Below are 26,685 nucleotides of genomic sequence, written 5' to 3'. Positions count from 1 at the left end.
CGTCAAACAGCAACTGGTCAGTCTTGGCTCTATTATATATAATATATATATCAGACAGCCCAGCGCTGGCCTCGCCGCGACACCTGGGAGGGGGAGAAGGGATGGGGGGGAGCGGAGGTGGGACGCGCCCCGGCCATCGCCCCGGCTCCCCGGCTGCCCCCTTGGGTCACCGATTGTCACCAGCGGCAGCCGGGGAGGAGAGCCCGGTGCTCGGGGCGTCCCCGCTGCCCCCCCCCGCCCCCGTCCCTGGCTGCCGGCCGGGCAGGCTGGGGGGGCCGGCGGTGGTTATTTACAGGAGGGGTGCACGTACGTACATATTTATAGGCAGCGGGGAGCGGGGAGGGGGCCGCAGCACGGAGAGGAACAGAACAAAGTGCATTTATACAGACTAGATCCAGCTCTCACGGCCGGGGGGGGCACAGGGGGGGCCGAGCCGGGGGCTGCCATGCGAGGGGGTGAGGGGGGGGCCCGGCTGCCGGCCCCGCCGGATCGTGCTCCCTCCTTCCAGCCGAAACCCCTGGCAGTCTGGGGGGAGGCTCCCACGGCTGCCGGCACGGGGAGGGGCGCGGGGGGCTGTCAGGCAGCTCCCCGGCTTCGAGCAACCCTGGGGGGGTGACCCCCCCCCTCCCCACTGCGGCTAAAGGCCGGCGTTGCGAGCGGGGTCCTCGGCGAGGGGGGCTCTAGAGCCTGGAAGAGATGGGGAGAAGGGGGTGAGGGGGACGGCGGGGGTGATGGGACGGGGAGGGTGAGCACCGCAGGGCGGTGGATCTTACCGGGGGCGTTGGCGGCAGGGCCCTGCAGGCTCCGGAGGGCGCGGGACAGGGGGCTGTCACCGTCGGGGCTGGGGGGCCGCTGGGACCACCCGTCCAGCTCCGGGGCTGTGCCCCCCAGGGGGGTGGCGTCGGCCGAGGAGCTGCGCCCCAGGGAGCGCAGCAGCTCCCGGTGGGCTGTTTCGACAGCCTGGAGGGTGCCCGGGAGAAAGGGTGCCAGGTCAGAGGGGTGGGCTGATGTCCCCCCCTCCTCCATGACACCCTGATGGGACCCCCTCCCTGGCTTTCCCCAATTTGGGGGGCGGGGGGCTCACCTTCAGCCTGTTGAGCTTCAGCGTCAGCTGCTCGATGGTGCGGAAGATGAGGTCCACGTCACGAAGGGGAGCTGGGGGGTCCAGGGACCCCTCGGCGGGGCTGGGACGGGTGGGTGCCTCCTGGGGGGAGCCCCGCGGGGGGCTGGGGGGCGGTGCGGGGTCTGGGGCCGTGGGCTGGGGGAGTCCCGTGGGCATGCTGACGTAAAAGTAGTTGCCTGAAGAGGGGACGAGCAGCGTTAGTGTGGCAGGGGCCTGCTCGGGTGGGTGTTGGTGGCCCCCGGGGGGGGATTTGCTGCCTGAGGTCCTGTGCCCCCCCCATGCAGGGGACAGCGGGTTGTGCCCCTTTGCGTCAGGATCCGGCCACAGACCCATTTCCAGCTCACTCTGGGTCGTGGCGTCAGGGCTGGGGCTGCACTGGGTGTCCTCGGCCATGGGGACAGTCCTCAGGGACACGGTCCCCCCCAGCCAGGGACACGTCCTGCCAAGTGACACCGTCCCCCCTGCCAGGGACACACGTCCCCTTAGAGGACGCGGCTCCCCTCAAGGGAGATGAGGGCATCCCCTTCGTGGGGAAACGGGAACGTGGCTCTCCTGGGGACGTGGGGACATGGGGACACCCTGGAGGTCTGGGGAGGGGAGGGGGGGGTCTCTTTACCATCTACATTAGCTCCGCCTCCTTCCTGCAGCTCAGTTTCTGATTGGCTGCTGCCTGGTGAGGGCGTGGCCTCCTTAGCACCCTCCGCCTGGGCTGTGCACCCCGAAAAGAGAGGGGGGAGGGAGAGGGAAGGGGTGAGCAGGCCCCGCCACCGGCACCCCATCACCGGCACCCACCACCAGCACCCCAATACCAGCATCCATCAGCACCCATCACCAGCACCCCAATACTGGCATCGATCAGCATCCATCACCCCAATACCGGCATCCATCAGCACCCATCACCAGCACCCCAATACCGGCATGCATCAGCACCCATCACCAGCACCCCAATACCGGCATCGATCAGCACCCACCACCAGCACCCCAATACCGGCATCTATCAGCACCCACCACCAGCACCCCAGTACCGGCATCCATCAGCACCCACCACCAGCACCCCAGTACCGGCATCCATCAGCACCCACCACCAGCACCCCAGTACCGGCATCCATCAGCACCCATCACCAGCACCCCAATACCGGCATCCATCAGCACCCATCACCAGCACCCCAATACCGGCATCCATCAGCACCCACCACCAGCACCCCAATACCGGCATCCATCAGCACCCACCACCAGCACCCCAGTACCGGCATCCATCAGCACCCATCACCAGCACCCCAATACCAGCATCCATCAGCACCCATCAACATCCCACCACCGGCACCCATCAGAGCTCCCACACACCTAGGGTGCACATAGGAGAGAGGGGAGGTTCACCCGCACCCCTCGGCCCCCCCGTGCAAGCCCCCAGCTCCGATCCAGCAAAGCTCACACAGGGAAGCAGGGAGAGAGACCCCAAATCCCGGTGAGGGGCAGGTCAGGGAGAGGAGACGGGTCCCTGGTGCCCACCCTCCCTGCCCTGCCCGGCCGAGCACCCGTCTACCTTTTCGGACGACTTTGTAGCTGCTCGGCTCCTCGGCAGCCGGACCCGTCTCATCCGTCTCCTCTCGGCTCAACCGGGGCTTTGTGTCCTCGGCGGCGCTTGGGGGCTCTGCCAGCACCTCCTGGGAGGCCGAATCCTGGCTGGAGAGCACCGAATCCCAGGCCTGGCCGGCACCTCCGATAACCGACGGCGTGGGCGTCAGGTCATCCTCGGGCTCTGCGTCCCGGCAGGGCAGGAGCCTCCGTAGGATCAGGAGCCGCAGGTTCTCCACTGGGATGGGGCGTGGAGGGGGGAAGGAAGAGGTGGTTTTGGGCTTCAGCTCCCCCCAGGGAGAGGCTGGCATGGTGAGGGGGCCTTCCCGCTGCAGCCCCCCACATCACTCACCATCCTCCAGTGCTGCCTCGGCCACCCCCTCTGCGCCAACGGGCCCCGGGAGCGGCAAGCGTGAGAGGGGCCCCGGCCGCTCGGCCGGGAGGGTGTCAGCCCCCTCCATGTCATCCCCCGCGGGCAGGGGGGCTGCGGGCAGCTCTTCCTCGCCCTCCTCCACCTCGCTGCTCACCGGCTCCTCCAGCAGCGCCGGGGGCTTCTCGCTGCCTAGGAGCGCGGTGGGATTGTCGTCCGCTGCGGGGAGAAGGGGAGAGCTCAGACCCATGCCCAGTCCCTGAAAGACAGGCAGGGTGCAGGCAGCGAGCGGCAGGCAGGGCTGGGGGAGCTCACCTGAGGAGCAATCCTCTGCCTCTGCCTCTGCTCCTGAGCTGGCACCTTGGGACAAGATGGGGGAGACGTCGGGGTCCGGTAGCACCAGGCTGCGAGGACAGAGAAGGGGCGAGGACAGAGAAGGGGCGTTAGGCAAGAGGCAGGAGCCAGGGGCTCAAGGGGCAGCATTGACCCCAGGGCAGACGTTGCCGAAGCACCCGCACAAGGTGCCAGGAGCCCTGGCAGCCACCCCCAGGTCCCCAGTGACCAGGGAGGACCCCTGTCCCCATCCCAACCGCCCTCCGGAGAGACCAGCAGCCCGCTGACCCCGTCCCCCAGCACCCCCCAGCACAGGACTGGGCTAGGGCCCTGGCTCCCAGCAAAAGCCGGGCTGCTCACCCGGAGGGTGCCGCACGGGTGGGCTCCGGCATCCGGCGCTTGGGGGGGAAGGTGGCATTTCTCGTGGCACTCTGCACTGCCTCCTCCAGCAGCTCCATCCACCTGCCCCACCGAGAGCCCCTCATCAGCTCCCTGGGGGGGCTGCTGCCCCCCAGAGAAGCTCCCGCCCCGGGCAGGCGCTGCCCATCGCTGCCAGCACCCGTCCCGTCGAGCCTTACGTGTTTTTTTCAGAGGACGTCAGCGCTACCAGCTCGTAGATCTGGGGTCCCAGCTCTGACGTGCAGATAATGAAGAGGGCTCGTTTATCTGTGTGGGGTGACCAAGAGCGATGAGGAAGGTCAGAGCACGGCGAGGGCTTTAACCCGACCCACCGGCACGGCTGTCACCAGCACGGACGCAGTGGGATGCGGCCAGAGGACAGGCAGTCCTCGCTGCCAGCCCCCGTGGCTTCTCTCTGGCCTTTCTCCCTACCTGTGGCCACAGAGCGGATGAGCACCGAGTTGAGCTTGAGGACGGGGCTGAAGGTCTGCTTGTTGTCTGAAGAGCCCAGCGCCGTCTTGCTGTGGCACTTGAGCACCAGTTTCTCGTCCTGCTTCTGCAGCAGCACCAAGAGATCCTCGAGGAGCAGCACGTGCAGGTCTGGGGTGGGAGAGGAGACAGAGGCTCAGCCAGGGATGCACCCACAAGCCAGGTGGAAGCTCCCTCCTTGCAGACAGGAGGGACGATGGCCTGGCGAATGCGGCAAAGGGGGGCTAAGGGGGTCCCTGTAATGCCGCTGGAGCTGGGGGTAAAATGCCCATGTCCTGGGGGACGCTGAGGATGCAGGGAGAGGTCTCCCAGCGCTCCCAGTACCGGGCAGTGCAGAAGGTCCGTACCCACAGTCTTGTCCTTGCTGATGCGCCAGGTGAGCGGCCCTTCGTGGATCATGCGCCGGGAGGTGAGGTCCAAGCTCTGCAGGAAGCCGAGGGAGGTGGTGAGCGTGGGCCGGGGCCAGGCAGACTCCCGCTGGCCCCCCACCGCTGCCCGGGAACTGTGGCTACCTTGAACTCGGCAGCCAGCGGGTTGCTGGTTCTCTCCAGCGAGGTGGCATCTAGGCGCTTCTGGTAGCCCTCCAGCCGGTGCCGGTTCTCCGCTCGCTTCACCGCCTCGTTCACGTACTTGAGGATGTCCCGGCACTGGTCCCGGGCTCGGCACAGCTTGTCATGCTCCGAGGTGCCCGCTGGGATGGCGGAGAGGTGAGAGCGGGTTAGCGGGCAGCAGCACCCAGAGAAGATGGGGCTGTCCCCGTCCCACTGCAACAGGCTCCCAGCTGCACCCTGGGCACGAAACGCCGCCGGCCCAGAGCTCCCTGTTGACAAGAGGGAGACTTTCCCACCCCCAGAACCCCCCTGGCCCAGCTCTTTCTGCTGGAAAGGCAGCATGTCCCCCCCACCGCCCTGGGATTTTGCTCTGGATGGCAAGAGAGAGGCATGAGCCCCATGGTAAAAAGTGATTGCATCCTGCGAGCCGAAGGACGTGCTGGAGATGGGAGCACGCAGCAGAGCAACCCTGGGGACAAGCCCCCAGTGCCCCCCTCAGCCCCTACCCTCGGTGTGCTTGATGATATTCTCCAGCAGCAGCGGGTACTTGGTCAGGCGCTGCATTTCGGAGATGATCAAGTCCTTGAGCTGCAGGCGCCGGCACTGTGGATTGCTTTCTGCTTCCTAGGGCAGAGGGAAGAGGACGAAAGCCCTGAGGTGGGATCGGGGGAAGCCAGGGGAGCGCTGGGGCGAGGAACGGCCCAGGAGAGGGACAAACCTGCATGAAGATCTGGAAACGGGTCTCCTTGCGCTGCTTGGTTTTGATCAGCTCTAGGGCGATGGATTGGTAAGAGCAGAAGTCAGCGGCAACCTGCTGGATTTCCTCTTTGGCCAGGCCATCGAACTGGGGGGGTGCAGGGAAGAACGGGGCTCAGGCACCCCCCAGGCTCGGCCCTGAGCCCCGAGTCTCCCCGAGCTTGTCTGCTCTGAGCATAGCCACAGCCAGAGGACAGCGTGACAGTGGGGTCCCCTTAAAGATGTCAACCCCTCCATGCTGGAGGACAAGAAGATGTCCCCAGGGGCTCTACCACCCCTATCCCCTCTTACCCGAGACAGCATGAGATCCCCAATTTCTTTGATGATTGGTCCTTCTTCCCGGAGCTTCTTCATGGATTCGGAGAGAGAATCTGAATGAGGATGTGAGAGACAGACAGGAGTCACATCAACGGGGTGCCAGGGCCACCCACCACTCATCCGTGCAAGCACCCGCCGAGCTGCCTGCCCCAGAGGGTGCCTGCTGGCTCTCCAGCATGGGTGCAGGCAGGAGGGGCTGAGAGCCAAATGGGCTTCGATCACTGCCATCACGGACGCAGCGTGTCAAGGAGTGTGACACCGAAAGCGTGTCTTGAAAGCGTGCTACGCCAAGGGCTGGGTACAGACCAGGCGTCCTAGACATGGGCAGTGGCAGAACCTGGAAAACACAGGCTCTGGATAGCTCCCAGGAGAGGGAAAGAAGAAGCTGGAGCAGCGAGATGGTATGATGCCATCAGCAGGGCTGGTCCGAATGGTGGCTGACCATGCAGGAGCCCCGGGCAGACATAGGCCACGTGGGCCACCCTCTGTTCCCACTGCAGGGGCGTACTTCCAGGGGAGAGCAGCATCCGAGCGGGAAGAGGCTTACTGTGGATTTCTATCAGGTCAGGGAGGTTGGGGAAGAGGAGCGCCAGCTCTTCCCGGGACAGCAGGCTCTCCTTCTTCATCCGCTGGTAGAAGAGGAGGTCGAGGACTCGGAGGATGCGGAGGTGAGACCCTTCAGTGGCAAAGAGCTCTGTGCGAAAGGCACAGGGGTGGAGAAGTGCCCAGGGGAGCCCCACGATGCTGGGGCGCGCTGCCGGGGTGTCCCTCACGTCCCTGGCATGCCCCGTGCTCCTTACCGTTGATCACTTCTTGCCGGTCGATCTCCTTCTGCGGCAGGTTGGCCACCAGCTCCCGGCTGACCGTGTGCTGCCAGTTCTGGGAGTCCAGCTCGGGCTCCAAGTCGGAGAGCTGGCCCTGCTCGTCCTCCAGGAGATGAGGCAGGAAGGGGTCCACACCGAAACCCAGGTTGGGCGACTCGATGCTCCTGGGAGGGTGAAAAGCGGCGGTGGGAGTACTCTGCAGCCACCTGCATCCAGCCAGCCAACCCCCAGCGCTCCCAGTACAGCCAATATCTACCTGGGCCCTATTTCGGCTTGAACCCGGGGCCTTCAGCACAAGAAGTACAAGCCTCTGACTCTTGAGCTAAAAGACTAGGTCCCCCAGCAGACATCTATATAGGTCCTTTAAGCTCCTGCGTGAGACACAAGGGAACAGAGGTGCCCCCTCGCCCCAGGAGGATGGAGAACTAACGGGGGACTCCCTCCCAGGGCAGCCCTTGGCATCGCCTCCCCTTGTGCTCTATCAAGGCTTGCTTACGGGGAGGAAAAAGCTAGGAAGGAACAGATGGAGCCCCTCTGACCCCCAAAGCGCGGGCACAGCCCCGGCGCACCCCTACAGTGACCCTCCTGCTCTGAAGGAAAACTGGCCCCAGGGACCCCGGCTGGCTCGGGGCGGCGCGGTAGAGACGGCAGAGACCGAGGCTGGGCCACTCACCTGCGTCCCATCTTCGGCGTGTACGGGGGGGTGGGATTTTCCAGCGACCTGGGGAGGAATGGGAGAGTCACTCTCATGTCCTGACATCCTGGCCCCTCTCCTCCCATCGCTGCACCCCACGGGGCAGCACCCAGCAGCATTTCCATAAGCCCCTCCAGCCGTGGGTCCAGTGCTATTGGCTGTGAGAGGGGTTTGGGGCACAAATGGGAATTAAAGCCCAATTCTCTCTGTATTCCCCTGGCAAACGTTGGCCAGGAGGCTCTGCTGGGCGCTGCAGGGCCAGGACCACCCCGCTCTGCCTGGCTGCAGCTTGGCCTTGACCCTCAGGCTTAGCAAAAGCTTTCCCAAGAGGCAGTGTCTCAGCCCAAGGGGTTCAGCTTTCAGACCCCCATCCATCACAGCTCCCCGTTGAAGCCAAACATGCCCGGGGGAGCCCAGGCCCTCCCTGCCCCGGGCTCGGACGGCGTCTCCCACCTTGTGGACAGGCTGGAAGCGGAAGACGATGCCGACTGGTGAAGTCTCGTGGCCTCGGCTGCGGCATCCATGTCCACATCGCTACGGGACCGAGGCACGTTTTCTGCTTTCCGGGATTTCTTCATCTCCTCCCGGCCTTTCAAGCTCTCCGAGCGGCCTAGCTTGACCTCAGCACGGGAACTGCAGCGGGGAGACAAAGCCGAGAACAGGCTGAGCCTGGTGGGACAAGCAGGGATGTCCCTGTGCAGGCAAACACGCCAAAAACTGCCGTGGGACCCCTGAAAGCACGGGCTGCCCCCCACGCATCCCTCTGCCCTACCCATCCGACTCCAGCAGGTCCTCGGGGAAGCTGCCGGTGGAGAGACGCTGGGTGCCGGGCTCCTGGCTCTCGTAATGCTGGTTGTTCTCAAAGTGCTGGATGATGTTCCTCACATTGCCGGGTTTGACTGCTGGGGCGAAAGCAAGGAAGCAACCCCAGTGAGACCAGGCTGTGCGTGGCTGGGCAGGAGATACTGGTGCTGCTGCCCGCCGCGCCGCCTCGGCCATCTGCCCAGCGGACCCCATCCAGCCCAGGCTGCAGAGGCGAAGGTGCTGGCGGCACCGTGACCGCTCATCAAGGGGGTTTCCCCGAGGCTGGAGGCCAGCTTCCTCGGGGAGATGTGCTGAGTGGACGCGCGGGCTGCCCGAGCGCTGGATGGGAATAGCAGCCGCTGCAGGCAGCCATCCTCCCGGACCCCATGGCACCCATCTGAGCCCACCCCAATGCCCGGTGCAACAGTGCTGGGGTACCTCGGGGCGACAAAATAAAACTAAGCACATGAGGTGAATGGCAAACAAAAGAAGAGGCCTTTTACCTTCAACAGGGGACAAAGGGACATGAAATGCTGAAAGGAAAAACAAAAATGAGATGTGAAATCAATCCTGCATTTCAGCAACGAAGGAGGCAAAGAGGGGATGTGTGAGCTAATGGCATGAGAACTCAAAGCAGAAGGGGAGGAAGAGGAACATGAGCACACACACACGTGTACACACACACATACATGTACACGCTTGCTCTCCACCGCCTCAGCCTCCCCAGGAGCTGTGGCACTTTTAAGACACAGCGAGCAGCCTGTAAGCCTGCAGGATGGGGTACCTAAGATAAATTTGGGGGGAGAGCTCGGCTCTGCTCCCTTCCCACTCCCCTCAAAGCCAGGTGAGAGCATGGACAGTTGAGACAATGGGTTTCCAATGAGTGGCTGGAGGAGAGCAGAGGGGGGCTGATGAGAAACGCCTGCTACCGGGTGAATGGGGGTCCCAAGGGTGCCAAAGGCCACCCGATGGCCCCAGGCACGTAGACATCTGCAGATCTCCGCCAGGCAGCAGGGAGGCTGGTGGGTACAGCACCCCAGAAGGTTGCGATACTCACTGCTCTGGGAGGAGATTTTGGGCTTCCCAATGTACTTGAGGATGGGGTTGCGCTTCTTGTCTTCCACGGCATCCTTGTCCTTCTTCGTGCTGCTGCTCTGTTGGGACACCCGAGAGGAGCACTGATAAAAACACATGTCACCACGCAGGCCCCAAGGGTGACCCCAACCTTCACCACGCTGGCTGAACGCTGCGGCGTCAGCCATCGGGGAAGGGATGGGGCCGGGATCCGGCTCTGCCCTGGCGCCAAGCGGCTCTCCAAGGCATGGGGAATGATGGGGATCTCTGGAGAACCCTTCCCCGGGTTGCCTCAAAAGATCCAGCAGCAAGAGCCTGACCCTGGGGCAGAGAGGCGGCTGCTGGCAAGCCACCCACCTTCTTGGTCTTGGGGAAGAAGGGCAGCCACTTGTCCCTGTCCGGGAGGGACTGGGCCTTCTCGCTGGTGCCAGCCACCCGGGGCTCCCGGCTGCGGATGCCTGTGTGGTTCATATACGTGCTGAGGGCAAAGGCCATGGGAGAGCTGGAAGAGAGGAGAGCGTGAGGCTGGAGATCCGACACCAGGACAGGGCACTGCAGGCCAGGGGAGAAAATGGGGGAGGCTGGGATATCCCACCAGGCTCTGAGGAGAGAGAGGGTCCATCTTTCCCCAGGCAGGAGAAGATGCCCGGGTTGGGATACAGGGCAAGTGAGAAGGGAGGAAAGGCAAGAAACAGTTGAAGAGGGCGAGTTGGGGTGGAAGGGGCTGGCAGGGGGCCGGCAGGGGGCTGCATCCCATGCACCAGGACCCCGAGGTAAGTGGTCACCCTTCCCCAGGGCCAGCCTGAGAGCCCACGGGGATACCCCTGGCATGGGGAAAGGGTGCCAGAGGCCAGCACGGGAAGGGGATGCTCTTGCGCCTCCTCTCCTTTTGCCTCCTCAGCTAACAACTATAAGGCAGTCGCATCTGGATGCGCCCTCCCTGTGCCCCGGGGCCACTCACCTTCTGTCCTCTTCATATTTTGACCTGGAGAGAGAGATGGGGAGGCATAAAAGAGCTTGTTTGGAACAGGCTCCTCTACTCAGCCCCCAGGCAGGGTACTCGCAGCACCGAGTCCTCCGTCCCACCGTGCCCCCTTGCCCCTCACCGCACCCAGCCCCTGCTCCAAACTCTCCTTCCCACCTCCAATGGCAAATGTGCGGATCAAGCAGGATCAAGGAGCAGACCTAAGCCTGTGTCTGATCCCCTTCCCCACGTCCTTGCCCCAAATCCAGGCAGAGAGGTGCTCTCCCACATGCAGGGCAGGAAGCCTCGGCAGCCTCCCGGCACTCACAGTATGTCGCCCAGCTGGGCCAGCTGCTTCTCGGCCACTTGCCGCTCCTTCTGGGGGTCCCCGTCCAGGTCCAAGAGGTCGTTCTCCCCATACAGACTCCCCAGGCCCATGGTCCGCTTTGTTCTGTGAAGGACAAGGGTCAGGGCCACGAGCCCAGGCACCGGCCACCCGCACGGGCAGGAGCCCATCGAGCTCTGCAGGGCAACCTGGCAGCTGCGTTACCTGTAGTCCTGGATCTGCTCCTGTATCTCAGGCATCACCATCTCCTGAGCTTCAAAGAGGGCGGCTCGGACATCGTCCCCATTCCGCAGGCGAGTCTCTGGGGACAGGAGAGGAGAGTCGGTGTCACCAACCATGCTCTCAGCATGCAAGGAAGGGCACAAGGGATCTTCTGGCAGCCTCAGGCCCTCGGGCAGAGCAGGGCAGGCAGGGATACCGCAGAGCCTCTCCGCTGGCCTCCCCCTGCCAGGGTGCAGCCCCCTTGTTAGCTGGTTTCCAGGCTGGGACAACCTGTCTCCCATTTTGCACACCCAGGCTGACACACCTGCCCGTAACAAGACCCCCGGGACCGAGCTCAGGAGCCCCAGTCCCAAACCTCGACACATCCTCTCTAAGAGGGCAACAGGCAGAGTCCTGCAGAAATCCTTTGGGATCCTGATTTGGCATCTTAACAGCCCTTGTTCAGGGCAAAGGTGCCGGCAATGCCGGCTGTGCAGACCACGGGTGCTGCGGCAGGCCCTGGGCTGTGGCACAACCACACTCACCGATCTCAGCCAGGAGCTGCTCAGACACTTTCACTCGGAGAGGCTGGGGAGGGAAGGCAGAACAGAAGAGCGGCTCAGCACCGGTTCACCTTCCCTGTGCAGCGAGCAGGGCTGGAAGGAGCTGGGGATAGGGCGCACACAGCAGAGCCACGCTCAAGCCAGCGTGGAGAGCGCGCCCTGCGCTCCTGCACTGTCGCCCTGCGGCAATTTCTGCAGCCAGAGAGGCGAGAGCTGGGGATCTCACACAGCGAGCGCCCAGCACTCATCCTGGCACCCAACACACATCCCCCTCCAGAGCAGCGCAATGGGACCCCGCTCCCTCCGAGGGGGCACTGGGCCCCAGGAGCACTAACAGGAGCGCCTGGAGCCCCGTCCTCGCTGCCAGGACCCTCCTCTCCTGCCTGCGCCGAGCCTCCAGCCAGCGGGGCAGCTGCAGTTGTGCAACGTGTGGGTACGCGCCTTATGCAACCGCTTGCATGGGTGCAGAGGAACCAGCAGCAACAAAGCAATGTCAGTGGCAAAAACACCATTAAAAAAGCATCCCTGTACAAGGGACACGACACCCAACGCTGGCTTTCCAGCTCATCCCCTGCAGGGACAAGGACTCCTGTGCCGGCTCACAGCCGAGTCCCGCCCTTACCGCGTTCCTGTCCAAGAAGATGTTCCAGATGTCCTTCCCCAAGACCCGGGAATCCTTGGCGGTCGTCTGCTGGCAAACGTCCGTGCATAAGTAGAAAAGCTGCAAGGAGGGGAGAGGGGAGGTGGGCAGGGAAGGAGGAGGAAGGTTTAGAAGCAGGGAAGTGAAAGACTCAGTAAAGCGGCGCCCGTACAGCCGTGAAACAGGAAACGATCACTGGGGTCTGGGGAGGGCAGCACCCCACCGTGCCACGCCTGGGAGGAAGGGGAGGAAGTGTAACCCTACGCTGTGTTTCCCTCTCAGTGTGTTTCCCTCTCACGTGCACACACAGCTGTGGGAACCGCTGGCTGGCAGCTGCCTGCAGCAGGCAGCCGGAGACCAGGCGGGTGCAGGCAGCTGCCTTAGCCTCAGGCAGCCTCCGGCAGAAGGGCAACACAGGAGCTTTGCGGATGGGTTCAGCAAACCAGCACCGCCCTGCGCTCCGCCGGAGGAGGGGACGCTGCCAAATATGCCGCCCCGTCTGCATCCCCCCCACCAGCCCTGCTTGGTCCCTGCGGCGGTGACACCCGTGGGTCCCTTACCAGAGGGCTGGGATCTGCCTGGGAGAAGATGTAGCGCAAGAAGACGCCCAGATGTGCCGGCCGGGATTTCAGCTTGCCCAGGTCCTGGAAGAGGGAGTCACACTGCACAGAGAAGGGACCAGAGGAGAAAAAGTCAGTTAAGAAGGAAAGAAATTACCTCCTCCGGATCAGGCCCGTCCCACAGCTCAGCACCGGGGCAAATCCAGGCACACGCCTGCCCCGGACCAGCCCGTCCCTGGATGTCCCCTGGGAGGATTTCTAAATGCCACCAGGTGCCAGGGCATGGGGACCCACAAAAGGACACACGTGGGAAGGGGATAACCCTGTCCCCTAAGGAGAAGAGACAAAAGCCAAGAATACTTTGGAGACCGTTACCTCATTATTGAAATATCCTGGGTCATAATCCTCCTCCGGCCCGATGATGAGGGGTCGTCCTGTTCGGTCCAACCCCTGCCAGGGAGAGGGGACAGTTAGGAGCCAGGCACCTGGCTTTTGGGGGGACGCCTTTGCCCCCCCTGCAGCACCCACCCCGCCAGCTCCTGAGGGAGGCTCGGACCACGTCTGATCAGGCCAAGGACCCGTCAGATGCGGCGGGACCCCCCCACCCGGCCCCAGCCCACCTGCTCGGCAGAGGGGGTGAAGGGGGTGTCGGAGCCCTGCCGGCGATGGTGCTGGAAGAGGCGGGCGGTGATGACCGGGGAGGTTCGCGGGCTGTCCAGGCCGTGGTCAGAGAGGATGGAGTTGCGGTTCAGGGAGATCTGCTTGGGACAACAGCGCAGGCATCAGGGGATGTGGCGATGGCCAGGCTCCATGCCGGGGGCTGACGCCACTGCTCACCCACCCAGCAGAGGCACTCGGGGCCGTCTCGAGAGCAGTTTCCAGGTCAGAGACCATAAAAGGAGATGGGCCCAGGGAACTTGGAAACCACAAAAACCCTCAGGGGCCATCAGAAACACTTTAAGGTTAGGACCACAAGCCAGGAACTCCGGGGTACCCTTCATTTTGGGGCAGTCATGCCAGCCTAAGCATTACAAGCCCAAGAAATTCAGAGCCAAGACTGTATTACAAGAATTTCAGCTTCTTCAGACGGCAAACAAATAATTGCGACTGCAACAGCAGGTCCTCAACCCCTAAGGAGGCACACACCCATCCATCTGGGCTTTTCTCCCCACTTCCAGGGCCCAGCAGAAGTTGGGGTGGGCTCCCCATGGCTGTGGTAAACCCGCTCTCACCTCGCTCACAGAGGGGAACCGCTCCGTCCCAGATTCCAACCCGCTGTCACCGTCTTGTGAGTCCAGGGAGAGGCGTCCTGGGAGCAGAAGACAGACTGACCCACACGTTCAGGAGACGGGGATGTGGGGACAGTCCGAGCCACCAGCACAACTCACCTTCCACCACCCTGAAACCGGCCAAGCCGGAGTCGCCGCACAGTCGCCCCGAATCCTGCAATGCAAGGAGGTGTGTTGGACCAGTGGGATGTTCCCCGGCACGTGGGGACACCCAGGTGTGGAGCCAGGGATGGGCCAGCTGCGGCAGCTCCCACCATGGCAGATTTTGGAAACCAGGGATGTCTCCGCTGCTGTGCCCACTGCCTCGGGAGGGTCTCCAGGCTCCAGCCAGGCTTGGAGGGAGCCAGGAGGATGGCAGGACCCCTGAACCGGGGGTAACCCCACTAATTTCACGTACCATGGAGCCACCAGTCTCCTGGAGGATTTTGAGCTGCAGCTGGCTGACCCGCCGGCGTGCTCCCTCGATCTGTTCCTCCACCACAGTGGCAGGGTTTCGGCTGTACGCCTCGTAGAAGCGCTGAGCAGAGAGACAAGAGGGGACACTTGCACCGGCCCCAACCCCGTAAGCCCCGTCCTGCTGCCCACGAGGAAACGGGGCTGAGCAGGTCGGTGGGACAATGGGCTGATGCGTGCGCAGGTCACTGTGTGCTGCAAGGGCCAGGACAGCACCGGGGCAGCACTGAGGGCTGCTCTGCTGCGGCTCCGCAGAAGAAAAGAGCCGTGCCGCCAACGTACCTGTAACTCTGCCTCCTCCTGCCGCAGCATGTTCCGGAGAATCTGCGTTGCATGCTTCTGGACTTCGGGGTCCTGCAATTTTGGATGGATGCAAAGAGGGCTGAGCTTTGTCTTCCTCCCGCCCACAGCACCACAGAGCAGGGCGGCAGCGCGGACGCCTGGGTGGGAGCGCCGCGCGGTTTGCTACCTGCAGGGGCTTGGGGTCGGTGATGCGCTGCGGTGGAGGGAGCGGCGGTGGGGGAGGCGGTGGGGGACAGGCGGGGGTGATGCGGGGAGCTCCTGCCATGCTCACGTCTTGCTGAGAACCGGAGAGCCCCACCGAAGGAGGGGGAGAGCCCAGGAGGGTCAGAGCGACGTAGGCACCGGCTGGAAAAATTTGGGAGTGGGAAAGGGAGGGTGAGAAAGACTTCCATTATTCACTCTCTCAACCTAAAACATCCGATGGGCATCACAGCATCGGGGTGGGCACATCCTTGTCCCTATAAGAAGCAAGGCCACCTCTGCTGTGGCAGGTGCTACCCTGGCCCACCCTGCAAACACCCACTGGAAGGACCGAGACAGGTTTTCCCATCTTTTCCCAAGTATCATATCAAGCCCTGCCCTTGGGTGGGATCCTGCGGCCTCCCGGCCTGGGGAGGAATGAGGTGCCCCTCTCCGCATTGCAAGGCTCGTGACCGAGGCTGTAAACACTGATTTGTCTTTTTAGGACCCTGCTACGGGGCAGACCGTCACCCTGTGGGCGCAAGCGGGGGCTGGTTGTCACCAATCTCCCTAACATCCCGATGGAAACGTGCTCCTGCACACCCGTGCTGCCTCCTCCCATTTCATCCGCAGCAGCCTGGGCACGATGGCGCGGGGCAGCCGGGCAGGGCAGCCGGCCAGCGGGGACCGGGGCTGCCGGTGAGCTGGGGTGAGAAGGAGCCGCTGCAGCTCCCTGGCCATACTCACACTTGATTAACTTCACCACTTCGAGGTGAGAGCTGTTGGTCACCATCGTGCCGTTCACCTGGGAGAGTAGAGAGGGGGTCAGACAGGCTGGCAGTGGGGAGCGGGGCACACGGCCCCGCTCAGAGAGGCGGCAGGGGTGACGGCCGGGGATGCTCACCTTGACTATCCGGTCCCCCTCCTGCACCCCGGCTCTCATGGCTGCCCCCCCTGTGACACAGGGAGGAGAGACAGGCGTCAGGGGGGCCAGAGGGGCAGCAGACGGAGCCAGGGGCTCCTCTCCCACCGCTCCCAGATCGTCCTGGCACAGCCTGTGCAGCTATCATCCTGGCAGGGGGGGGACACGGGGACCACCAGGCATGTATTCCCCATGGGACAAGGCTGGCGACCAAGCCTTGGGTGCTTTACGCCAACACCCAGCACACATTCAGCTCATAGCTCATCCAAACAAGCCCTCCTCTGCTCACCCAGCCAGACCCCAGCCTTCTCCATCCGTCTCGGGATGGAAGAGGGGGCCCCAACCTGTTTCCCACCATCCGGGTTGGCTCCGACACATCTAGGGAGCCACCACGTGCCTGGATCCAAAGGCAGGAGCGGGGCCCAGGAAGAGCAGCACTGCTCTGCCTCCTCTCCCCCTGCCTGCTCTTTAACAAAGCTGCCGAGGTTGGAATACATGAAAAAATCACTTTTCCTAAAGCCAAAACCAAGAGGAAAATGTTTCCATTAGGTTCAACTCCAAGCCAAGGGCCTGAGACACGGCAGCGAGCTCCGAGAGTGGAAAGTACGTCAGATTGTTCGGATTCTTTCAGCTTTAACGGTCTCGTTACTGGCAAACGAAGTGAGTGGGGAGAGGGGGGACAGGACTGTGGAGTGTTGTGCACCTGGGGACCTCGGCCCTGTCCCCCCGGCCAGCCCCGGGGTGAGGGGTCCGTTGTGGGGGCTCCCCACTCAGCTCCAGTTGCAGGAGAGAGGCACTCCAGCGCTAACCTGCCCTTGAAATTCGCAGCGTTTTCCCTTTCCTATATTCTCATTTTTCCTGGCTTTCGGGCTGGGGGGGGGGGAAGGGGGAGGAGGTGGGAACATCCGCTGTAAAATAAGCAGCTCATTGTCTATTTAAATTGCTGCTCCAAGCCCTGCCACCCCGCAAAGTCATTATACAGCAAAACCGGCAGCGTCTCCTGCAGCACAGCGCCAAGAGTAGCGAGCTGCTGAATCTGTGTTTACCCAGGGCTACAAAAGGGAATTCCCCACCCACCCACCCACCGTCAGCAGCTCCCCGGGTTGTACAAGGAGTGGAGAGAGTGTGACGGTTTTGGGGAGCTTCCCCAAAACTGCCTTCCTTCCCCCCCAGCAATTGTGTCCTGCCCATCCTGGCCAAGGCCACAGCAAGACCCCAAGCCGGCAACACTTAGGAAGGAAAACCCCTTTCTCCCATGTTTTCTCACAAGGGATGTGGCTTTGAGTGCGTGAGGGGAGCCCCCAGGCATCTCCTGCCCCCCCTGCCCTCGCCCTGCCTGCTGCCAGCGCTGGCCCCTCTCACCTGGCCGCACCGACTGCACCAGGACGACGCGGTCCCCGCTGACGGTGAAGCCGAAGCCATACTGGTCCTTCTGGATGATGACGCAGCGCTGGACCAGACCTGGGGAGGGAGAGGAGGGAGAACGAGTGAGACAGCAAGCCGGGGGTGCAGGTTTGGTTTGTGGGGACCCCCCTGCGGCTCTCGGTTTCAGGGGCAGTGGCTCCTGCCGGCTCTCCCGAGCCAGAGCCTGGTGCAGAGCCCTCGGATTCAGCCACCCTGCTGCCAGACTCCAAGGGCACGGCTAATTCGTCCTCACCCTACGAACCCGTCGCGTGATGTCCCTACTTGGACACCCTCTCCTAAAAACAGGGTGCCCCGGTGAGCACGGGCAGGGTGGGAAGAGCTCCTGATTGCAGGCAGGAGCATCATCCCTGGCCCCGCTGGGCTGCTTTGCCGTCTGCCAAGGAAGGGTCCTGCCCTCCCCAGGCACGTGAAGCCTTGGCTGGGTGACTTTGGGTGCTGCGAAGGGGCATGGGCGCCCTGTCCCCAAGGGTGCTGCAAGGACTGAGGCAGGTGGCAATGTGCCACCAGGCTCCCTGGGCAGACAGGGCACTAAATGGAGTCCTCAAGCGCAAGGGAAGCAGAGGAAGGGGCAGGAAAACCTACCTGTGGTTTCGGAGGAGTCGGAGGGCTGGCGGTGGTGCCCAGGAGACCTCCGCTCTGAAGACGAATCACCCAGGGAAGACAGGCTGCTTAACCTGCGGAGGAGGAGGAGGAGAATTCAGGGAGGGGGACGGCTGGATGGAGCCATCCTCCAGCGACGGTTGGGACCGAGGATGGCCGGACGGAGCCATCCTCCAGCCATGGCTCCTTCTCGGGCTTGGGAAAAACAAATGCACAGAGCTGGAAGGCAATGGCAGCCAGCATGGGCGAGTGCTGCCCATCCCTCCAGCTGCCTGTCCCCAAACCACGTTCGGAAAAGGCTCCTTTCCCTTCACCACCACAGGGCTCCGGGGAGAGCCCCAGAAGAGTCCCTACTCGGGGCCAGGACCGAGGCCTCACGTTTGCCGGCAGGGAGGAGCGGCGGGGGCTGCCCGGGGTGAGCGGGGCTCAGGAAGAGCAGCGAAGGTGGCAGGCGAGGGGAGAGATGCGTCATGCAGCGCAGACAGGACGGAGCTCGGTGACAGGTCGTTACCAGGCTGCAACGGGGCTGATGGAAGGAGAGACACGAAGCAGCGACAGATGGGTGAGAGAAAGACAGACAGACAACAGACAGTTACTTTACGGTCCTGCCCTCTCGCTAAGCCTCGCTAGTCCTGCAGCAAGGCTTTGGGTGCTGGATGGGCACGTGGGCTGAGGCTTTCTGCGCATCAAAGGGGCACAGCACATCCCCTCGCTGCTGTGCGGAGGAGGACTACGATAGGAAGGGGGTGCTCGTCTGCACGGCTCTTTTTAGCCCTGGCGTTTATTCTCCAGCTAACAGGGCTCTGGAGAAGTCAAGGCTGGGCAGCCAGCCCTGCGAACACTGCTTCAGAAAGACGGTGCCGGCAAGCTTGGTGTGTGGGCAGGAGACCCACGAGCTGCAAGCAGAACAGCACGCCAGAGCATCCCCCAGCCTTTACCCTTCCTCGGGGGCCTGACTCTGCCTCCAAACCCGGCTCCATCCACAAAACAAGAGCCCTGGAGCGCTGCCTCCCCTTCCCTGTGCCCCTCCACGATCCCACGCCATCCCAGGGATGAAAGCCTGGCTCTGCTGTCCTGTCTCTCCTCCTCCTACCCAAACCAGCCACAGCTCTCCCCCATCGGGGCAGGGCCAGAGGGGTCGGAAAGCAACGGGAAGAGCAAGAAAATGAAGGTGCTCCCGGCGGGAAGAGCAGCCGGTCTCTGCCTTACACCCCGAAGGCTGCGATGAAGCGAGGGTGCAGGATGAGAGCACAAGCAGCCCCGTCCCTGACCCCGCTTACCTGGGCAGGTGAGGCTGCCTCTTGCTGCCTGGTCGGCTGCCGGAGAGGACAGAGACAGGGGTGGTGGCGGTGAGAGGTGGCACAAGGGACACCCGGAGGACAGCGGTGCGGGGAGGGGGGAAAAGAGGAGACAAACAGATCAAGAGGCAGAGGTGTGACAGACGGCACAGCGACAGCATGCTTACACCCCTCGGGGAGGGCAGCGGGACCCAAAAACACCTCCCTGCGCCCGGCACGGCCTCGCAGCGCCCACCAGGCTCGGGGCAGGATTTGCCTTCGCCGGTGCAAATCTTCCTCCTGCTTTTGTGCCTTTCTCTGGATGATGGGGAGGGGGAGGCATCGTCCCTTGGGCAGGGGGGCTGCCTGGAAGCAGGCTGGGGGAAGCACAGGGCGGGTGTCTGCTGGGCAAGCATCCTGGCTGGCAAGCCCCCACCTGCCTAAAACAACGTCCACAGCGAACCCAGCCCGGTTTCACTGCAGGACCACGAAGCCGGGTGAGACTCTCAGCCCTTTGTGGGGGCTGAACAAGAGGTTCCCCCCCTTAAAACCACCCCATGGGGTTGCAAAGTCGGAGCCCGCAGCGGCGTAAACCCAACGGCCCCGCTGCCGTAGCCGCTTCCCGAGGCGCAACAGCTCCCCAGCTCCTTCCCCGCTCCAGGAGACGAATATTAGGGAATACCTCATTTAAGGTTGCCTGGGCAATCTTAACCCAGACCTGACCTGCACAACCGTTATGCCACAGCTTCTAATTTACTCGATTACAGCCCTCGCTCGCTGAAGTGCGGGATAAACCAGGGCCTCAGCGCGAAGGAGCCCGGGCACGGTGGCAGCCCGGGATGGGGGCTGCGGAAGGGGGGACACGGCCGAAGCATCCAAATGGCTTCCCCAGGAGCTGGGGGCAGGAATAGGACCGGTCCCCCCTGTTTCAGGGGCAATCCAGGATGGGGACCAGCAACTTTGCTGGTAGAAGGGTAGGATTAACCCTGTGGGATTACCCGGCAGCCAGGCAGAGGGTGCTCGGGGCAGGTCAGACCTGCTGCTTATCCCGGCCAAGGAAGGATCGGCTCCTCTTTCCGCATCGCTCCGGATGCCAGGACTTAAGGCGCTGCTGCACAGCGGGACAGTCATTAAGCCCCTTCATTAGGGGAAGGTCCCCGGTGCCTGACGGTGCCAGGACCACGTGCGACTAAGCCCCCAGCCCGGCCAGGAGCCACCAGTCCGACACCAGTCCCATACAGGGAGATGCCAACCCCGCGCCCGTGGCAGGAGCCCGTTTCCATCCTGCTCAAAGGAGCCGGGCCAGCGCTGGCTTATTGCTGTCTAAAAGAGTAGTTTAATTCGGCTTTGCATAAGCTCCTTCCTAATTGACTTACAGAGAGCCAAAACATGCCATTTTAAACCAAACACTGCCAGCTCGACGGAGACCTGACCCCAGCACCCGTTTTGAGCCGGGGAAGCTCCTTTAGGTGCCCTGAAGGATCTGCCCTCCTAAATTTCCTAAAAATTGTAACTCCAGAGCCCTCGCACGATGCCCAAATCCTGCAACCGCCCTTGACCCACCCAGTCCCAGCACGGGTGCCAGCCTCCGAACTGGCACCTGCAGCCACATCCTAAAGCGCTGCCCGCAGACGCTTCTGCTCTGAGGTTGTTTTCCCTGATTTTGGCTACTTTCAGTTAAATCCTGGCTATTCGCTGTTTGTGAACACACAACGGGAGCAAGATGCTCTGCCTGCAATGGGGGCAGGATGGGAGAGGGCATCGCAGGCAGGGCACGCCGGGCATCGCGGCGAGAGGCACCCAGCCAGGCGGAGATGGGCACAGCCAAGGGAAAAAAAAGGAAAAACAAGCAGGAAAAGGATATCATCACGCACGCTAAAGAGCAAAGCACAGCACAGGCGCTGCCACCCTGGGAGCCCACGCAGAGCAAACGCCACAATTAAAAGATTAAGAGAGGAACACGATCAAATCCTCAAAGCAGGTCAGGCTCCAGCTGGAGCTTTGCAAAACGCTCTCTCCGAGACCGGGAGCTTTATATTTTTTCCCTCCCAGGTCTCCAAACGGCTGCTCCCTACGATCCCAGCTCCGGGGAAGAGAAACCGTTTTGCGAACAGCCGGAGCCCGCACCGGCAGGCCTGGAAACCCGCTGCCTTTTGAAATGAGCGGGGAGGCAGGTGGGGCCAGCGCCGGCCCGTCAGCAGGAAAAGTTGCAAAAAAATAGAAATATATAGGGAAAAAAGAAAAAAAAAACCAACAACAACAACAAAAAAACTTGAAAAGGGAAATCAGTGTCTTGGTGGGATGCCTCTTGCAATTGAGTCATTGCTTCCACCGCAGGCCGACGATACGATCAGCACTGCCGGCAGCACCAGGATTACCCGACATCTCCCGTGCCAAACCCTGCCGCCGGCCGCTCTCCCGGGCCACAGCCCTGCAGACGGCTTCGCATACTGGTATTCTGGGGACAGGAAGGAAGGAAGGAATTTCAGCTAAAAAAAAAATATATATATATAAAAATGATTCAGCTTCCTCCCCTTCCCCCTCCCCACGGCACGGCAGAGGGAAAACGCGTTGGCCCGGCTGCGTCCAGCCCCGACGCTCCTCTCGTTGGAGCGACTCCAGCCTTGCAGCGGAAAGCCAGCCGTGCCGAGGATGCGCATCTCCCGAGGACGTCCCTCCGCATCCCCCCGGGAGCGGAGCGGGCTGTGTGTCCGCATCTCCCCTCGGGAGCGGGGTTTATGTCTCCTGGGAATGCTTGCTGCTTCTCCGCTGGGGCCGGCCGGCCGCTCAAAGGCGCCCGCAGCTCCTGCTCCCGCGGCCGACCCATCGACTGCTGCACGATGACGCATCGGGGAAGCTTGTAATTATGCGTCTGCGTCTCAGTTTGCACGACGAGGCAGATTTAAACCTTGCTAGGGTGTTGCTAGCAAATGAAAGAAAGAGGGGGAAATAATTTCTTGACATTTTTGGCCGCCTGCAGACGCAGCTCGCCATGACATCCCCCCGTCCCCGAGGAGATCTGGTTTTCCTCTCATCTTTTCCCACACAAGAGCGCGCAACAGGTTTCCAACTCCCAGCTGGCAAAGCACGTCAGAGCCCGCGTGAAGCGCGGGACAAGAGCAGCCCTCCGGGGACTTCTAGCCGGTGTTGGATCAAGAGCCCGGTGCCTCCATCCCCGCCGTGCCGACCCCGGTGCGTTCGCAGGCCGTGACCCAGCTCCTTCTGCCCGGCAGCAGAGCCGGGACTGCCCGCGCGTTGCCAACCCCAAGGGTTCGGCAGGGCCGGGGCAGCACCGCCGGCAACGCGGCGGCCGGCCGAGATCCGTGGCACGCAGGCTACGTGTGACTGCCAAGCCACCCTGCAGCTGCTGCCCGTCCGCCCGCAAATCCACGAGGCTGGAGTCATCCCGGATCCATCCGGGGTTTATGCAGCAAAGCTTTTTCCTTCTCTCTCTCTCTCTGCTTATTTTTTTTTTCCAAGGGAGAAAAGCAAAGCAAAGCCTCAGCCCTCAGGAGGCGGCTGGTAGCAAATTTCATTTTGCGAATCAGATGCAAAGTCCCGTGTACACGCCACAGCAAACTGAATTTAAATCCCCGGATTCCTCCAGCAACTTTGTTCCAGCAGACAGGGGATTCTGCAAAACCTTTGTTTAAATTAAGACTTTTAATTAAATGGGGAAAAAAAAATTAACACGACGAGCACAGCAGCCCTGGTTGTTTAATGGCGCAGCAGACTCCATTCCCCACATTTCTAATTGTCTGTGTGCTGCAAATTTTTGCAATGCCAATTCCCCACGGGGAGGAACGGAGGCTGAGCGCGGGGACAGCTGTGATTTCGGGCAGCCAGTCGGTTACGCAAAATTTGTTGGGTTTTGCAGTCGCGATGCCTGCCCGGCTCGCTGGGCCGGGGTCCTCCTGCACCGCTCTCTCCCGAAACGACCCCGGCAGCAGCTATAAGGGGGCAGCCGGGGAAAGGAGACCCTAAACAACCCCGGCTCCACTCCCAGAGGCGGCTGCGGGAGCTCCCGAGCAGGATTAGACCCACAAAGGGACGGAGACTGGAGCGCCGTGCCCGGCAGAGACCAGCAAGACCTGGGGAAGAGCACGGAGGGGCTGCGGGAGCCAAGGCGGGAGGCGAGGAAGGGGTGAGCAAGTATTTTCGTCTTAATTAGATAATGTTTGCAAAGACATATGTTTCCCCTACATAAACGTTAAGTATCGCGACCGCTACCAGCAACATTAGGCCAGGTCAGCAGCAATCCTGCACACCGAAAGCCCTTTCCTCCCGCAAAATTTTGTTTTAAAAAGCGTGTGCCATCCTTCCCCTTCCCGCCTGCAAGAAAACCACGGCACTGGAGCGTGGAGGGAGTCCGACGGGGAAAGCGGAGCCGGGATCCGAATTGCCCACCAAGGAAGATGGGGTTCACACACAGCGCAGGGCTCAGCATTTCCGGGAATGCTGCCGGAGCATGCAGCAAGATGGGTAAGGACCGTGAGCAGCTCCAAATCACTCCCAAGCTCTCCCCATGCCGGGCAGTATAATCATTAACGGTGCCACTCATCTCCTGGAAAACACAGACTGGCAGATCTGGTTTGTCCAGCACTGATGGTGCTTTTGGGGTGTGAGATCTAGAGCAGCGAGCGAGATATGGAATAACCTACCCCAAAGGCATGTTTTCTCCCCGACCTTCCTCCTAAATAAAAGCTGCACACCCCGCAGCGGGGAAGATCGCGCCTCTTTCCACCAGTGCAGCTCGGGAACGGCCGCTCTCAAAATGCTTTCCTCCAGCCTCCCCGCGGGCTCCTTCTACGATTAAAACCGTGGCAATACAAGAGGTTAGAGAGCGGCAACTAAACCCATGGACAAGTCACATCCCCGCGGCCGGACGGCGCTCGCTGGTGATGCACGGCTCCTTCTGCGTCTCCTAACACTGGAGGAGGACGATCTATACTGGTTTGCACTGGTCTGCCTCTCCTGGGAGACTGCCTACTTGCCACGGGGGCTGCCTGGACATCGATGGGCTACGGGGACCAGCGGGCAGAAGCCCTATGCCCACCCCAAAGCCATCGTTCGCTCGGTGGTGGCAGGAGGGCAGGGGCTTCTGGGGTGTTTTGGGGGAGAAAAGTCCTCACGTTAACTCATTTTCAAGTTATTTCTGCTGCTGAAGAGCCGTGCCACCCAGCAACGAGTGACTCCCGGCTCGGCCAGGGCACTTCAGGCGCCTGACCTTAAAGAGCGGAGGAGACCGCAGCTATTTAAAGAGCACAGAGAAGTCTTAAGCCTGGTAATGACGCCCCGCAGCTCCTCGAGGCGGGGAAGTCGGGCAGCGAGACTCACGCGGCGCGTCCCCGCTCCGACATGCCGCCAGGACCTGATCCTGCCGCTTCCCGGTCCGGGATGGGAGTGAAATTCAACAGTTCCTTAATTTCTGCTCTGGAGGGGCTGGCTGCAAACAGGCAGAGCCTCGTCGCTGGCCTTGCGGCCGGGTTCTCCGGCTAATTAAGAGTTACACGGAGGGGAAGCGTGGCAAGGTGGTTTTGTGCTCCACCCCAGCCCCTGCCTCGCACACACGCTCTTTCCCCCAAACCATGAGAAAGCCGCACAGAGGGCTCGTTGGCGACGGAGGTGGAAATATGCCGCCTCTTCTGCCAACCAAACCACCTTTTGGCGCGGCGGCGCGTGTCAATGCGCCGGGAGCCCACGTTGAGCATCTTCAACGCCGTCGGCCAGGGATGTCTCCAGCGGACGCGGCATCGCAGCCGCCCCCGACGCCCTGAACTGGCTTCTTCTGGGGCACAGGGAGCGAAAAGAAAGCCTTGTTTTTGGCAGAAAGCCACGCCGGTGGCACAAATGGGCAAGATCCACATGGAATAGCCGCTGTCGCATCGCTGCGGCCGGACTGGGGGTCCCGGCCCATGAGCCCGGCTGTGCCAGGGACACGGGGAAGCTCCTTGCCCTGAGACAGGGCAGTCACAATCCACATCCATCCCTTAAGTCACCCCAAAAGCAAAGGGGGTTTTTCTGGGGCTTATTCCCGCCGGCTTGCATCCCCCCTGCCATGCCGGTCTGCTTGGACCACGGGCATGGATGCCAAGAGGGATCCAAGCCGGCTGCCGAGGAGCGAGGTGCCCGTTTCCAGCTCCCAAACGTGCACGGACCTCCATCTTCCCACGCACGGAGTGGGAAAGACGCGGGCAGCGCTGCCTACCTGGGACCACGCTGTCCGGAGACGGGGAAGGTGGGGACGAGCCGGACCCTCACCATCCGCTTGCCCCCCCCCATTCCCAGGGGCAGAAGGCGAACGCATCCCGCTGGGGTTTAATTAGCTTAATTGCCTGCGAGGAACCCAGCCCTGGCGAGGAGAAGACACCCCAGCAGCGCACCCCCCACCCCAAAAGCCCACCTGAAGACATTCAGGGTAAAACTGAGGCTATTTGGGGCAAAACGCTCCCGCTGCACCCGGGGAAAGATATTTAACAGCGCTGAGGCGAACCCGGCTGTTTCCCCGTTTGATTTCGGCCGCGTTTTCCCACCGGTCGGACATGGGTTGGGTTTGGGGGGGGGTGTTTTTTGGGGGGGACACACCACAAGCCTGGTCCGAGCGTCGCAGCGGGACGGAACCCTCCCGGGGCGATGGAGGGATGGGGGGCCAGGGCTGAGACCCCCCCCCCCCCCCGGGAGGCGGAGAGGCCGCGGCCTGCCCTGCCCGCGCTCCCCAAAACACCGAGTTTCACCCCAAAACGCTGCTTTTTCAGAGGGGACCCTCCAGCTGCGCTGCGGGGGGGTCTCCCCGCCGCTCCGGGCCCCGCTCCCCCCGCTGACAGCCGCCCAGAGGCCGCGGTGAGCTGCGGCCCCCCCCGCCCCGGCCCCCCACCTACCTGTCGAGGGCCTGCGGAGGCCGCACGCTCATGGTGCCTCTCCCGCGGCCCCTCGGCGGTCAGGGCGCGGGGAGCCGCCGCCCCGCTCCGGCCGCCACCATCCCCGGCGCCCGGCGGCGGCCTCGGCGGCCTCGGCGGCGGCGGGGCCCGACCCCCCCCGCTCCGGTGTGGATCCCCGCTCGGCGCGGCGGCGGCGGCGGCGGCGCGGCCCCCCCCCCGCCCCGACCCGCCCGGCGGCGCTGGGGGCCGGGCCGAGGGAGAGGCCTACGCCCGCTCCCAATCCCCGGGCTCGCCCGGCCCCGCCGCCGCCGAGGGGGCAGCGCCGGCGGGGGCCGTGCGGGGGAGGAGGGCGGGGGGGGGACACGGCCCGCGGGGACACCCGGCGGGGGACGGACACACAGACACACACTCGCGGGGACAGCGTGGATGGGGGGGGACCCACGGGGGGACTCGGGGGGGGGGGGGAACCATGGGGACAGCGTGGATGGGGGGGACCCACGGGGGGACTCGGGGGGGGGGGGGGAACCATGGGGACAGCGTGGATGGGGGGGACCCACGGGGGGACTCGGGTGGGGGGGGAACCATGGGGACAGCGTGGATGGGGGGGACCCACGGGGAGACTCGGGGGGGGGGACCCTAAGGTTGGGGGGGACCCACGGGGAGACTCAGGTTGGGGGGGACCCACGGGGACAGCGTGGATGGGGGGGACCCACGGGGAGACTCGGGGGGGGGGGAACCATGGGGACAGCGTGGATGGGGGGGGACCCACGGGGG

General features: G+C 62.9%; 1 protein-coding gene across 1 annotated transcript; it reads right to left on the bottom strand.

Annotated features, from left to right (window-relative positions):
- Positions 1-637: 637 nt before the first annotated feature.
- Positions 638-25,943, bottom strand: ARHGEF11 (Rho guanine nucleotide exchange factor 11). The gene is made up of 42 exons (XM_059832173.1): positions 25,912-25,943; positions 19,037-19,072; positions 17,739-17,830; positions 17,094-17,192; positions 15,714-15,763; positions 15,557-15,614; positions 14,796-14,974; positions 14,609-14,680; positions 14,271-14,390; positions 13,973-14,027; positions 13,817-13,893; positions 13,205-13,342; positions 12,960-13,034; positions 12,585-12,686; positions 12,007-12,105; positions 11,367-11,409; positions 10,825-10,921; positions 10,603-10,725; positions 10,272-10,295; positions 9,668-9,812; positions 9,294-9,414; positions 8,740-8,769; positions 8,205-8,334; positions 7,886-8,065; positions 7,412-7,459; positions 6,715-6,902; positions 6,462-6,608; positions 5,888-5,967; positions 5,559-5,684; positions 5,347-5,464; positions 4,802-4,980; positions 4,637-4,712; positions 4,233-4,400; positions 3,980-4,067; positions 3,762-3,863; positions 3,384-3,472; positions 3,051-3,287; positions 2,667-2,936; positions 1,740-1,832; positions 1,085-1,299; positions 774-960; positions 638-687 (listed from the first exon to the last, which is right to left on the bottom strand). Exons 1-42 carry the CDS (start codon positions 25,941-25,943, stop codon positions 638-640), a joined length of 4,638 nt encoding a protein of 1,545 aa, XP_059688156.1.
- Between the last annotated feature and the right edge of the window lie 742 nt (positions 25,944-26,685).

This window comes from Gavia stellata, chromosome 33 (genome assembly GCF_030936135.1).
Source record: "Gavia stellata isolate bGavSte3 chromosome 33, bGavSte3.hap2, whole genome shotgun sequence".
Lineage (NCBI taxonomy): Eukaryota > Metazoa > Chordata > Aves > Gaviiformes > Gaviidae > Gavia > Gavia stellata.
Note: the sequence above shows the minus strand (reverse complement) of the source record. Positions and strands in the feature narration are given on the sequence as shown.